The sequence below is a fragment of the Scomber scombrus genome, chromosome 13 (genome assembly GCF_963691925.1).
Source record: "Scomber scombrus chromosome 13, fScoSco1.1, whole genome shotgun sequence".
In the NCBI taxonomy this organism is placed as follows: domain Eukaryota; kingdom Metazoa; phylum Chordata; class Actinopteri; order Scombriformes; family Scombridae; genus Scomber; species Scomber scombrus.
This window is the reverse complement of record NC_084982.1, coordinates 18,581,975-18,597,195: the sequence shown is the minus strand read 5'-3', so window position 1 is coordinate 18,597,195 and position 15,221 is coordinate 18,581,975. Positions and strand designations below refer to the sequence as shown.

The 15,221-nt window shown below is 40.0% G+C and overlaps 1 protein-coding gene across 1 annotated transcript in view; it reads left to right on the top strand.

The window, feature by feature from the left end:
- The window catches only part of LOC133992868 (E3 ubiquitin-protein ligase SH3RF3-like), a 103,731-nt gene that overhangs the window by 67,963 nt on the left and 20,547 nt on the right, over positions 1 to 15,221 (top strand). Inside the window, exons 2-5 of the mRNA XM_062431646.1 lie at positions 2,629 to 2,904; positions 7,023 to 7,118; positions 13,401 to 13,709; positions 15,083 to 15,198. Of these exons, the coding sequence (XP_062287630.1) occupies positions 2,629 to 2,904; positions 7,023 to 7,118; positions 13,401 to 13,709; positions 15,083 to 15,198 (797 nt within the window). The remainder of the gene's footprint in view (positions 1 to 2,628; positions 2,905 to 7,022; positions 7,119 to 13,400; positions 13,710 to 15,082; positions 15,199 to 15,221) is intronic.

Sequence of the window (15,221 nt, the reverse complement as noted above, 5' to 3'; positions counted from 1 at the left end):
TATGCATCTTCTCTTTTGTTGGCTGACGTGCTGCTGTTTATTTACCTGGATCCTCTATAGAATAAACTCCCTTTCAAGAGCATGTTCAGTATATTGAGTGTGTGCTGAGCACTGCAGTGTTTGTTTTCATGTGTGTGTTGGTGAATGTGAATATAAGGTGTGCTGTGATGATGAATAGGCTATCTATGTGTCACTGGTATAGAAATGTAGCTTTTTTGTTGTGCAGGTTTAAAACTATATAAGATTGTCTATTTGGGCCTTTTATGTGAAAAAGGAATATTTTGTGAGCCTGTTTTGCATATACAATTATGAACTAGATCCAGTTTGTTTAATGACATCTTAGTTGACCTTTTACTAAGCCTTCGTCTCCTTAGTTACTATCGCTAGGCAGATTAACAATGGCAGATTACTGCTTGAAATGATTAGTAATTATTTAAACAAGGGCTTGATTTCAGAAAAGAGGTAGACAAAAAGCAGGCTTCTCAGTGAGCACTGACATTGTTCGTTAAAATGATAACTGTTGCTGGCAGATTTTAACAGCTGTTGCTAGCTAGCCAATTAAGCTAACAATAGCTCCGTTAGCTTAATTGGCCTTATCTGGCTGATTTTTTTATTGTGTTAAGTCTGTGTTCGATGGCTACATAGTATGAAATCATGCTAAAGGACTGAGGCTAAAGCTGTATTTCATATAAGAAAAAAGTCCTCACCAGGTAATGATCAAAGTGATATGCATGTGACGCTGAATAAAGAAACAGCATTGTCCTCAAATCGAAATGTAGAGCTTATGCCTGCTTATTTTACATACTTTACATACTTGTTTGTACTCTTGAATGAGGTCACTGGAGTATAAACTTATCCAAATTCACTAAAGAGCAAGATGGAGCTGCTAACAAAAGTTCAAAACTAGCAGACTGGCCTCATATTAAAACCAGACAAAAAAAGTGATAGATCAATATGCAGATGCAGCGATCAGCTTTGCTCATCTCTGAAATGCGACAATCTACTGCTAGCAACATTATCAGTGTAGCAAAGGCTCCACCGTCTAATGTGAAATGTTGTTCCCCTTTAGTCTTGGAAAAAAGCATTGGTCACTGCTTCAGGAACTAAGTTTAGTTAATTGCAGTTTACATAGCAGACATATACTGTTTAATGCATTCCTTACACTTACACTCTTGTGTTTGTGGTTTTGTGAAGGATAAAAAAGTAGACTTCCCTTCATACTTTGAGACAAGTACCAAAGCTTGACAGCCAAGTCACAGTTGCTAACCTATGATTGTAAATGGATTAATTGAGAATGTATCAATTAGGAGACCTTTCACTTGAATTTCAATCCAGCATTTTGCTCATATTCTACACAAGTCACACACAAAAATCAGTTGGTGTAGGATATAGGGGTCATGCAGGTGGTCATAAGTTAGACACTACAGACCAGATTTTGATGAAACTTTAGGGAGTCATGAATCTCTCCACTCTGGCGTTTTTAAAATTACTATGTTTGGCCCAAGGTGGGAGCAGCAATTACCTGGCAAACATTTTAATAACCAGTCATATCTCACAAACTGCTGGGGGGAATAAAATGAAACTTGGAGCACATATCCAACTATCCAAGCTCTCCAAATTTGTCTCCAGGGCCAACAGTTTGCAACATATTGAATTTCCCACTGTTTTGAGTTACTTCAAAACCAGTTTGCCCTCTAGGTTGTTTTTTAATATTAATTTACTGATGACTGCAGGAGTCAGTACTTCATTTACGCCTCTTCAATATAGGACAGCACAAATGTTAAAATGAAAAGAATAGAGAACAAACACATGCAATGTATTTTTTATTGTCAGATACCAGACTTGAAACTGACTTGTTCCACATATGCACAAAGGCGCCCTTTCCTTTCATAGGAAGAACATAATGAAACACCATTTCACAGGAAATCACACAATTGTCAACCCCAAGGTTTGTGAGGTGTAGTTATCTGCAATCATTTCCGCACAGTGACACTAATGCTAGACAGCAGTGCTTTAATCCTTTGTAGGGGTTTTTAAAATGCACGTAATGCTGCTCTATGTAATATTTTTATTTAATACAATACACCTGTCACTTGGGCCTTTTATGTTAATCGCCAGTGGGGCAGCTGTACTGAAGAGAGGCTTTGTCCTCAGTGGTTTCTGGTTTAGGGGGAGATAAGTGACAGGTAATAACATGTGCCCACTGAGACAATAAGCTGACATTTAACAGCAAAATACAGAAGTTTCTAACAGCAGCATGTGATTGGAAAAAACATATTAACTTACTTGATTTTAGATCGATGACCTGGAAATTCAGACTTCAACCTGACTGTTATTTCAGGCCGCCAGCCCACATAAAATGACCTTTCGCTAGGCCCCTCCCTCTTAGTTACTGTTGCTACCTCTGCTAAGCTTTCCAGTCTTGCCTCGTACATACAGTATGCAGTTTATGATCATGTCGGTGACAAATTAGGTGTATTTAGCCAGCTAATTAACTTTTTGACTTAAAATTTAATTGAAAGGCTCTTTTCAATGTTTCCATCTGACTTTCCATCTTCATCTCAGACTTGTGTGTAAATTGTGTTTTGTGTGTACAATAAATGTTTGTATGTGTGTATGTATTTGCAGAATATTCCAGCGCTGCCTTGCGGTAAAGCCCTCTACTCCTACGAGGGCAAGGAGCCAGGTGATCTCCAGTTCTCCAAGGGTGACATCATCATCCTGCGACGCAAGGTGGATGACAACTGGTACCATGGCGAGCTCAATGGTTGCCACGGTTTCTTGCCTGCTAGTTACATCCAGCTGCTGCGTCCCCTCAGCCAGACTCCCCCCCAGGGCAAAGCACTGTACGACTTCGAGGTCAAAAACAAAGACCAGGATAAAGACTGTCTGGCCTTCAGCAAGGTAGCACATACAAACACACACACACACGCACATACTGAACACACACTCATCTGAGGTCACTTTTTGTATCAAACACAGCGTAAACAAAGCAACATAAAATGGATGAAGGGATGGGTGAATTTACAACTGCATAAATACTGTAGTAGAAACAGACACCAACCTATTGTGTTAAACCAGGCTTTCGTTGTAGAACACTAATAATTTATCACTGCTGACTCTACTCACAGATTGGTTCTGATGTAAACCAGAGGAACTTCAAACGGAGTTAAAAGTACAAGCGCTGTGTGGTTCCTTCCCAAAGGACCTGCAGTTTTGACATTTTCCCACGTTCTTTAAATTCAAATTATTGGCTTTTACATTTGAAGAAACAAGAATCCACGACTAGAGCTATGAAGTCTGCGCTGCTGAAAAAAAGGGTCTCATTTTCAAAGGTGTAAGATGGTCAGTAAAGTAGGGAAGTAAGTAAAATGTATTTGTATACTGCTTTTACAGAGACACTAATCATAAAGGGCTCTATAAGGACTTCATAAGACAACATAGAAAAAGACTGAAATCATAGCAGATTAAGTGGCCACCCAAGTCACATGATTAAAAAAGTGCAAAACTAAAAAACACAATACATAATGAAAAGTTGGCAAAGTCAGACAGCAAATAACTTGGTTGTGAAGCTGCAGGATTAACTGCCAATCTCATCAAATATAGGGCAGCAGGAGCCCACTCCTGTATCTGCCCTTTACTCATTAGGGAGGTGGCCAGGCATTGGCACTGCCTACTTGCCTGAGCCTCTGCATCTGCCACCAGACCTTTGCAGCTAGCCCAGAATAAACTGCTGTCCGCCTAGTATTAAAAACCCTCACTACTCCACTTCTCTGTTCACTACACTGGATCACTGTTGCTGCTCTCATCCAATTGAAGACTCTGGCCTACGGGGCACTGAAAGGAACCGCTCCCTCCTACCTTCAAGCTGCTGTCAAATCCTGTACTCCAGCCTGACAAATGCACTCCTCTGCCTCTACAGGTTTAGCCGTCCCATCACTCCGAGGGCCTTATGACCACTTATCTCGGTTAAGGCTCTTCTTTCTTTCTGGCACCACAGAAATGCAATGAACTCCCCACTAAAGTCAGGAGGACAATAGAGTCACTACCTGTCTTTTGACACAGGATTAAGGCATGTCTACAGAGCCCCTGAATGAGTGAAGTGCTTTTGCATTACCTCACAATAACTTTGCATTGCCTCAATGTTGACTGTGTCCACAGTTGTAGCTGCCTGGTTGTGGGTTGAGCTCTGGTTGAAGCTGTGACTGTAGACATGGTTATTGCTCAGGCAACAGTGGGAGCTCTGATGCTATGGATATGGGACACAGCAGCTGAACTGTAGCTACTCTTGACTGCTCTGATTAACAGTCCAAGTCTCGAGATTTGAATATGATGATTCTATCATATATAACAGGTGTGTTATTATAGTATACCAATTCAGGAATAGCTGTAGCTCAGCTAGCACTGCTCTTTTACTTCATTGCACACGCTACACCAACTCTGCATGTAGATAGTTACACTCATTATTAATATGTCACAGCCATTAGTATAACAGTCAAAGCAGTACAAATGCAAATATAGTTATAATTACTGCAAGATCAGAGGCCAAAACTATAGCCATCCCATGGCTGTAGGCAAAATGACAATTACAGCCTTTGAGAATCACAGCAGCAGCAGATCATAATACATTTTAGAAAACTAGTTTAAGTAACTCTGCTTATTATCTTAATATTAGCTGCATTTATACAGACTTCTGGCTGTGCACTCATAGCTGAGGATACACCAACAACTATAGATATTGATACTGTTGCATTATTGTCCAGCTCAGTCTTTTATGGATTCAAAGATATGCAAAACATATTGTGGAGCAATGCAAAAGTATTGTGAGTGAGAGTAACATTTTAGAGTTCCAATTATTAGTCAACTATTAAAGTATTTGCCAACTATTTCAATAATCAATTCATTGTTGAGTCATATCAGTTAAAAAAAAAAAAAAGTCCAAATTCTTTGATTTCAGCTACCCGTCTATTGTATGATAGTAAACTGAATACATGTGGGTTGTGAACTGTTGGTCAAGACAAAAGAAGATATTTGAGGACATCATCTTGGGCACATCTCACCTCTTAAAAAATGAGTCTCAAAATCGCTCCATTTTTCAAAGTATCACTAAAATCATACTTTTGATGCTCCTTTGATGGAGATGGAGGGATAAAGACAAAATGGGAGAAGACACTCCCTCAGAAGTGTGTATCCAGGCTGGATTCACTGTAAACAGTCATTTATATTCTCTCCTCTGTTCTGTTCCTCTAAGCTTGTCATTTGGTTCCTGCTGTTACATAGACTCATTTGTGATAAGACTGAACTCAACATATCCACTTTGAATGTGTTTGTAGAGAGAGGAAGAGGGAGATTATTAAATTACAGTGTGCAGCACACTTGATTATAGGTGTTTTAAGACAGTGTATAAAGCAACAGATACCTCATCTCAAACACACTGCGTCCAACATCCATATAAACAGACTATAATAAGGCGGTAATATTTCACATTATTTTGTATTTTAGGGCGAAACTAATCAACAGGTTAATGATTTAGGATTGCACAGAGTCACACAGTCATGCAGAGACTCATGCCCCTGTGGCTTGGTCTATGCGTGTTGTCATGCAGAACCAGTGTGTGTGATATTGTTTTCTCAGTGTGAAAGGTAATTACTCAGTATGACTAATACACAGTCATTTACCAACATTATCACTGCTGTCCCTAATGGTCTAACCGAGATATTATATTCATGTGAGGAGAGGAACAAGAGGGGGGGAAATACTTTCATGATGAAGTCTGTGGGTGTGTGTGTGTGTGTGTGTGTGTGTGTGGTGAAGGGGCATTTTATCACTGTGTTTGTAGGAAATAATATTGCTGAGAATATCATATGTACAGTGTATACAGTACTGTGCAGCGCAGTTTTAGGCACTAAAAGTAACACGAGGAAGCCTTCAAAAGTAATACCATGAATATTTTTTTATTTAACTAACAATGCAATACGGTAGACAGAAAACACACACATCAGTTCTTCTCTGTACACCTGCTAACACCACAACATACCTTGCAGATTGGTTGCTCCATGCATCTTGGAGAACTTGCCCCAGTTCTTCTGTGGATTCAGGTGTCTCACCTGCTTCTGTCTCTTCATGTAATCCCAAACTGACTCCATGATGTTGAGATCAGTACTCTGTGGGTGGGGGAGGAGATGGGCCATATGCCGTTTGTTGCAGGACTCCTTGTTCTTCTTGTCACTGAAGATAGTTCTGTATGACTCTGGTTGTGTGTTTGGGGTTACTGTCATGCTACAGGATGAATTTGGGACTTTTGCACAGTACTATGTTTATAGGTATAGGTAAGCATATACTATATATAAAGGAATGCTTACCTTTGCCTACCTTGCGACGTTTTGTTATATGTTATTTAACCTTTATTTATACAGGATAGGTTGGCAATGCCTTGTTTACACTTAAATAAAAGCACAAGGAAACTAACCCTAACCCTAACCCATATTTTTAACCACATATAAGACAATATACATGTACATGTAGCCTCAGTTAAAACAGTCATAAGGAGACAGAGAACATTTACTGCATAGGTTCTTGAAGTTACAGAAAGGCTTAGAGTTAAACATTTTAGGTAACAGCTAGCTGTAGCTGATATCTCTCACATTATTGATATTGTATCCTGTACACATGATTGACATCTGGTGTAAAATAACTTGGTTGATAGATGTCTATACTTGTTGTGGTCGGATTTATGACTAGCCTGCTATAATAGAACACCCTGTCACAATACAGCAAAAACAGATGCACCGCCTTAAAATGCAAAATTGCTCTTGGGTCATTTTCATTTTTCCAATAGTCTCATATTCACCAAAACATGACTTGAATGCTCCAAAAGTACAAAACTGTAGAACACTAACTGGTCAAGCATAAAACAAACATTAATTCATTTGTTCACCAAGTATTTTCCTAAATCGATTCAAATCAACCAACAGTGTGTTTGTGTGTGTGTGTGTATTCTCACTCTCGGCTTCTCTCTCCAGGATGATGTACTGACAGTAATCAGGCGAGTGGATGAGAACTGGGCAGAAGGCATGCTGGGAGACAAGATTGGTATCTTTCCCATTCTCTATGTGGAGGTAAACCCACAGACACAATCATACACACACACACACACACACACACACACACACACACACACACACACACACACACACACACACACACACAGAAAATAACTATACAAGAAACAGCTATTTACAGCAGAGCGCTTGTATGAGAGTATGTTTTATTTTACTTATTATTTATTTATAAATGTGGGTGTTTCAGGAAGGACTTCCACTTCAGTATCCTGTCCACTTTGATGACATACAGTAATGTTCTGTTTTCATGGGTGAAAACATTCACACTACTTTAATAGTGTCCATTAAAAGGGTGGGGGGAAAAACCTGGGATATCACAGCTGTTTGGTTTATGTCATCTTTCACAGGAGAGACACTGACATATTCAGATTTTTGAAAAGAAGACAGGATGAGTCATTGTAATTGCCAATGGAAAAGAAATATACTAATAATAATCATATTTGTTACCTGGGTTTAAATATTAACATATTTATTGAAATACACTTGAAATAAATGGCAGTCCCATTAATAGAAGTAAGATGTATTGTCATTAACTGTGTGACAGTTTCACAGTGTTTATCAGCTCTTTGCACCATAATCCATTACAGGTTTTCTTTTGGGTACCTTGTGAAAACATAAATCTTGTCTAAAATAACTATTGGCGCTGCTCCTGTTGGCGACTTAGTCATCTGTGTGTTATTGTAGTTTCCGCTTCAGGGGATCGATAAAGTATATCTATCCATCTAAAAGCCACTGGCAGTGGAAATTAGTGATGCATTATTTACTTTTCAATGGTAATAGCATCACTTCCACATATTTTCGAATAGGACACAGTGAGTATCACTTTGAGGTTAGGGTTTAATAGTAATTGTATCGTTTTAAATAATTACAATTGTGAGCTACAGACCAGATAAGATAACTTTTATATTCAGTATATTAAATTATAGGAGCGCCATCAGTATCCCCTTTAACTCTCTAAAGCCTGCTGTAGTGAAACTCCCAGTTGTAACGCTGCATTAGATTAAAGTCATATTCAAGAAAAAAATAACTCTTGTCATTTATTTTCTTCTTTCGTACCCATTTCCAACCCTCCTCGTCTACCTCTACTGCACTTTAACTCCTGTCAGATGACACACTGACTTTTTTGCAGTCAGTGTAAATGGGTCATTCTGCTCTGTCCGACCTGCTTTTAAAACCCTCCTCCTGGGCTGAAAGGAGGTCTTGGACACTGTATGACTTTGGTATAAACATGCATTAGATAATGAGCCTCGCTTAAACTGCAGGTAAATTGTGTGTTCATTAGTCTGCATGAAACATGGGATTTGTGTTTCACACTACTGAACATTAAAATCTCCTCATGTTGTTCCCATATTGGGATGTGATATTAAGATGTCTATGTTTGACCGCATATTAAAACTAACTCATAGATTCAAGTTGCATTAGCGATGCTATTTGTACCTCCACTGAGGAGGAGTTTTCTTTAAGGAATTTCCTCTCAGCAAAAGGATGAAAACCCCCAAACGTTTTACCTTCTTTCATGGTGCTATGCCTGTCAAGAGTGGAATATAGTTTACTTTAATCCTTGTGCCACTGAATAAATACCGTTCACCATTTGCTCTGGGTAGCTTTTAAGGTTTTTAAGCTGTGGTTAAAAGAAAGCCAAAATTTGATTTCTTCTTCCTCGCTGTTGGTGACGATTCTCCTTTCTCCTCCATCACCACCACAAATTTGTGCACACGCCGATTCTCTCACGGCCCTGTCGGAAAACAAATGATGAAACTTGACAGGAGGTTCAATCAGGCTGGGAGGCACTGCTGTGTGTGTGTGTGTGTGTGTGTGTGTGTGTGTGTGTGTGTGTGTGTGTGTGTGTGTGTGTGTGTGTGTATGCGTGTGTTTGCATCAAGACAATAAGACTGTTGTAACACCAGGTACCAGGTGCATTGTGTAGCTTAGAGGAATTAATTAAGACTCAGGTTATGGACAGAGAATAATGGGATGACACATCTTCCGTGCTGCTTTTAAGCATTATATTGCTTTTTCTCTTTCATCTGCTATTCAGTCACAAACAATCACTCACACTTATATAAAATGCATGCGCTTATATCCACATCCACACAGATAAACAGGTTTAGGGGCCTACACGGGCACGGATTCTCTGCTTTCCAATCATGTCCCCGAGATTAGCTGGTTGACCAAACAAGTCCCGGAGGTGATTGTGATTAAGCCATGGGCTGAGCGCAGTCGGCGCACAAATACACACAGGCACTCCGGGGCTCCTATTAGATAGAGATGCATCAATAATTTAGACTTCTCCATCACTCTGACACAGCAGGGGTATAGGGGGGGATGTCAAGTGTGTGTGTGTGTGTGTGTGTGTGTGTGTGTGTGTGTGTGTGTGTGTGTGTGTGTGTGTGTGTGTGTGTGTGTGTGTGTGTGTGTGTGTGTGTGTGTGTGTGTGTGTGTGTGTCTGCGTGTCTGCAGTGAGAGTCTAATGAGGAGGGCCCAGCTGGACTTCTGCTTATCTGTGTGTGTGTGTGTGTGTGTGTGTGTGTGTGTGTGTGTGTGTGTGTGTGTGTGTGTGTGTCTGTGGTGATGAGGGGTTTGAAGATCATGATGATGGGATGCCACTGCAAAATGTCATTGTAAGTATGTGAACTGATAAGCGGTCACTAAATCTGAAGACATTGGTGCTGTTTGTATAGAAAAGCAACTGTAGAAACACTGTTACTGTAGGAGGTTTGGTGTGGATGTGAGTTTAAGTTGAGGGTGGGTGGGGCAAGTCTATCCCGGTAGATTGGAGATGAGTTTTGGACAGGCTCGTTAAGTTTGTCTTGTTCTTGACAAGTTTGGGCTGAGTTTGGGTCACACATTGTTAAAACACATGTAAAGCAAACTTCCTTCTTTCTCTTTCCTCTCTCTATCTCTGTGTGAACACTACTGTGTCTGCAGCAGGAAAGAGTAGACACACACCTGCCATTATCTGTGTGTGTGTGTGTGTGTGTGTGTGTGTGTGTGTGTGTGTGTGTGTGTGTGTGTGTGTGTGTGTGCATGTGTGTGTGCTTGCATGTGTGTGTGTGTATGCATTCATCTCGCCAGCTTTCTTTTCGCAGTGCAGATATCAGCTCATCAGCCAGAGTCTCAGTATTACCTAGAGAGAGCGCTCACTCTCCAAAAGACCCAGAGTACAGTTAGTTCAACACATAATAGATGACCTTGGAGATTTCATCCAGCCGAAAGCACCAAATGAAGAATTGTCTCTATCAGCAACGTCCCCCTCTCTCTTTCTCTCACACACATTTATACTCCCTTATCTCCTTTACTGCAGCATGACCGGGCACTATAGCAGCAGTAGTTAAAGAGAAACTGACACAGCAGGCATCTGTGTGTGTGTGTGTGTGTGTGTGTGTGTGTGTGTGTGTGTGTGTGTGTGTGTGTGTGTGTGTGTGTGTGTGTGTGTGTGTGTGTGTGTGTGTGTGTGTGTGTGTGTGTGTGTGTGTGTGTGTGTGTGTGTGTAGACAAATTTAAATAAATGAGTATAAGAGACTGAGTAAAAGTTTTTTGGTTGGCTGTAGTACACTTTGTTTTGAGTGCATGATGTGTGATGAGCGTTGCTTAGGTGACCTTTTGTGGGCGTGTGTGTGTGTGTCCTCTATTCCGCCGCATGAGAGCAAAGTGAGTATATCTGCAGCATCAATCCATCATGCTCATTAGCATATGATTTGGGTTCGATTAGCATATCTATTAATATGGAAATGCAACATCACCAACACTGAGCCCAGACGGGTCGGTCCTGTACACAGTCTCTCTCTCTCATACATACATACATACACACACACACACACACACACACACACACAAATAACTCAACGTTATCTCCAGGGATTGTTCTGGAGTTTGAGGTTACATTAAGCGTACATGATTGCGATGTAAATTTGTGTGTTAAGTAAACTAAGTCATGACCCATAATGTTTTTTAAAATAACGTTGTGCCATTTCTCACCAATTTCCACTCAGGAAGTTTGCATACTAATACAACAAAAGTGTTGTAGGTGTAAGATTTGCTTCACGTTTGCTTTTACACTGTAGACAAGTGTTGGAAATTGCCCAGAGATAATGTCAGTGAAGTATGTGTTGAACACATCATACTTGTAACAAAAGAGTTATATTTAAACAGGTTTTGTATCTATCTGTAATGCTCGCCTTAAAATTTGCCCTTAAAGGGATGTAAAAATGGACATTGCCTGGTCTATATTTGTATTCTGGGGCTCTACTGGAATATCTTTGCATTATTTGCGGTTCAAACTCCTTTTTTATTTTATTCTGACCCTTCACTCAACACCTAAGTTCAGCCTCTGTCTAAAACAGGCTGTCTCTCGATGAACCCCTCTGTTCTGATTGGCAGCTCCAGTGGCTATGTAAACACACAATAGTTGTACAATTTCATCTCTTCTCAAATACATCAGTACAAGTCAGAGTACAAATCCAATAAAAATATGTGAGTGGACAGTGCGAACAACCCATGGAACAACCTTAGCAACAAAGGCTTTTGAATGGACAGCTGCCACAAACTAAGCGTTCACCACAATTGTTTGGAACTTTAACTATATTTAACACAGACATCCACCATCATCACAGTATAAAAATAACAGAAAATCACAAAATCGTGCCCTGTCAAGATATTTCTGTCTTGTTTTTCAACATTTATTTGACATGGTGAACAGACACAGACTCTCAGTTCATCGTTGAGCATGAAATATACAACATCAATGAACATGGAAATGGAGTAGGAAGCTGGAGAGGTGAAGGAGTTAAATATGCAAGCAGCAGGTAGTTCAATAGCAATGAGAAGCAGCAGGAGATCTGGAATAAGCAGAATGAGTAAGCATCAGGCTGTTTGTAATGATGCCTCAATGAATGATTGAACAGTACGTGTAACATGTGACTATAAAACAGCTGAAGTTCCTCCATTAAATACCATGAAGCTCTGTAATTGTTGAACAGATACAGTAATTGTTCACTAAGCTTTTCCTAGACAAGTTTCCCATTTATAATCAAGATGTGCTCTCAGCCGCGGGGCAGAAAACATGTTGGCACAATGACATAATAGCTCATTGTTGGGCTTTTTCTACATTTAGGAGAAAATGCAATTTTCTGGAAAGCACTTTGTATGGAACACTGGTCTTCACATTTCCACAACTTTTTTCATGCCACATTGATAAACAACTGCCAGCTCAAGCCAGCATTGATGTAACTGACCTGGACGGATTTTTGGCGTACCGCAGCTCATATGAGCAGCACAGATCAACAACACAAAGTTTCCCTTGCTCTCTGGTATATTGGTAGATAATGTGAAATTCCTGCTGTTCTTGTTTTGCAGTCCAATATGCCAGACACTATACACTAGGATTAAATAAGAAAATGTTTCCTGCCACAGGGGAACATAAATAGAAATTCTGCACACCTGTGAACTGCTGTAATGGAAATGTTAAATGTATAAGATTTAAACCTACAGTGCAGACCTTTTGTCTCCCCCTTCTGGCAGTGAGAGACTGTTTATAACTACAGTCCTATGAGTACATACATGAGCCGGTCCCTGTCATTACTGTTGTGGCTATAAAACGGTGGATAAAAAGCGTCACAACTCCTGCAAAATGACTCGTTTCACTACCAGAATTGGATTAATTTGGTCCGATAACATTTGGAAAGTCTAGAAGAGCCACGCAATTAAATTATTTTATCCCTCAGGTTAGCGGGTAGCTAAACTGGAAGTTAGCCAGGTATCTCTGGTTTGCATGCTCTATGGGCACCCTCGCAAACCAATCATAGCTGGTTGACATTAAACACATCACTACCAGTTCACCAGTGCGGAAATGTCACCACAGACACCAAATTAAAGGCTCCAGTATATGTGAAACACAAAAGAGAAATTTAGCCGGCTTGCATGTCCCAGATGTTTATTTAAACAGTATGTAAAATTCCCAAACTCCAGCTTTAAAGTAATTGTTTTTACCCAAAGCTATACTAATGAGAAGTGAGGAAGTATGCTCACCTTTGGGTCGGTATGTGTGTTTTTGACAATAAAGAGAGACAGAGTGTGTTACTCAGAGGAAGTCTCACCAGACCAGCTGTTGTGAGGGATGATTGTTATGATGCTCGTTTGAAAAGCTGCCAACAAGAACAAGCGAGGAAAGGCTACACAGACACATTTCTTGTGTGTGTGTTGGAGACCTCGTTATAGATGTGAATCACTGAGGACTGAAATCTAACACCTGTCCTCTCCTCTCCTCTCCTTTCCCCTCAGTTAAACGAAACAGCAAAGCAGTTGATGGAAATCGACAAGCCCACAACAACTAACGTGCCAGGTCCGAGCTCTGAGCCAACTCCATTGGACCCGTGCTCTCCTGGTGCCTCCCCCAGTTCCTCCCCGTCCAATGGAAACGGCTCAGGCCATCGGAGAGGTGAAGGGAAGAAAAATGCCAAAAAGCGGCACTCGTTCACAGCACTGTCTGTCAGCCAGAGAGCAGCCCAACTTAACAACAGACACAGTATGGAGATCTCCCACCCGGTCCTCATCAGCTCCTCTGACCCCAGGGCTGCTGCACGCATCCAGGTGAACACACACACACACACACACACACACACACACACACACACACACACACACACACACACACACACACACACACACACACACACACACACACACTTTCATTAATATATGTAGTATAATAAATTCATATCCCTTTCTGAAGTAAAAATAGAAATACCCCACTGTGAAAGTACTTCCTTAGGTGAAAGTTCTGCATTCATATTTTCACTGAAGTACAGAAGTGTTATTATGCAGAATGGCTCCTTCCATAAAAATGTATCTGCAAGCCTCATTGTTGCACTGGGTGACATGTGTCTTCATTATGATGAAAATGTGTTTATTTAGAGTCCTGCCACTGAAAAAAAAAACTCAGTAGAGTCAAATGTGTATTAATCCACTGCTGAAAATAGTCTGTAAAAAATGCCACATTTACTCCTGTCTGAGTGACATTTGCTACAAACTACACTGCCAAGCAAAATACTAAAAAAATAAAATAAACTAAACTATATAGTTGTGATTCTAAAGATTTAGGTCTTCAGTTGGAATCAGAGCTGAAATATTCAGACAGAATAAGCCAGAAAGTATTTAGAAATGGATTTAAGGCATTGTTGGTTTTGGTCTTTTTGTGGGGTTTAAGAATAATATAGAATAACACCAAACTTATCTTTAAACAGTGAATCAAGTACCTCAAAAGTAAATGTAGTTAAGTAAATGTATGTAATTACTATCCACAAATTATATACATTTAGTGTTAGGATTAATTTGAATGACTGACTCCATAAATGATGCTAAAAAAATTAAAATGCTTGTCTGTTTTGCTGGAACTCAAATTAATAAAATTATATTACATTATTAATGGTTTCTTTTGCCACAAAATATTGCACCCAAGCAGCTTCAGTCCAAAGCTATTAATATACCAAAAATGTTTCACTGATTGCCTGACTGGCATTAATCAGTCAATCAGTCAGTATTTACATAAACACATAACTTTATTTTTTATTTTTTTTACTTATTGGCTGATGAACACAGCTACACCAATACCAGTGTATCTGAGATGAGCTAATATTGGGCAATAAATCACCCCAGAAATTCAGGGATAACCCTGTTTCACCAGATTGTATTAACTTTTCCCCAATCACCCACTCTGACAGTTCCATGAAAATAAAATGCTCTCTCTTTTTGATAGCTGTAGATTGGAAACACATTGCTTCTACATTTACTGCCTCCAGTTGCACTTACACCTGGGTTTAATGTGTTTTTGCTGTCTCTGAATAATACCCAGGATGCATACTGAAAAGCTGGAAGGCTACAGACATATATTGCAAGTAATGTTTTGTTTCAAATGGAAACCACTCAGTATATGTAAGTATTTATATTCTTCTGTGTGTCTTTAGGATGCATCTTCCCCGGGTCCCTCTCCCTCCTCGGCAGGGGTACTGGTGCCTCCAAAAGTGGCATCCATAACCTCTGAGCTGCTGGCCCATGCCAAGGTGCAGCTGCCACTCAACATGTAAGTACACCTGAGTCAGCTCA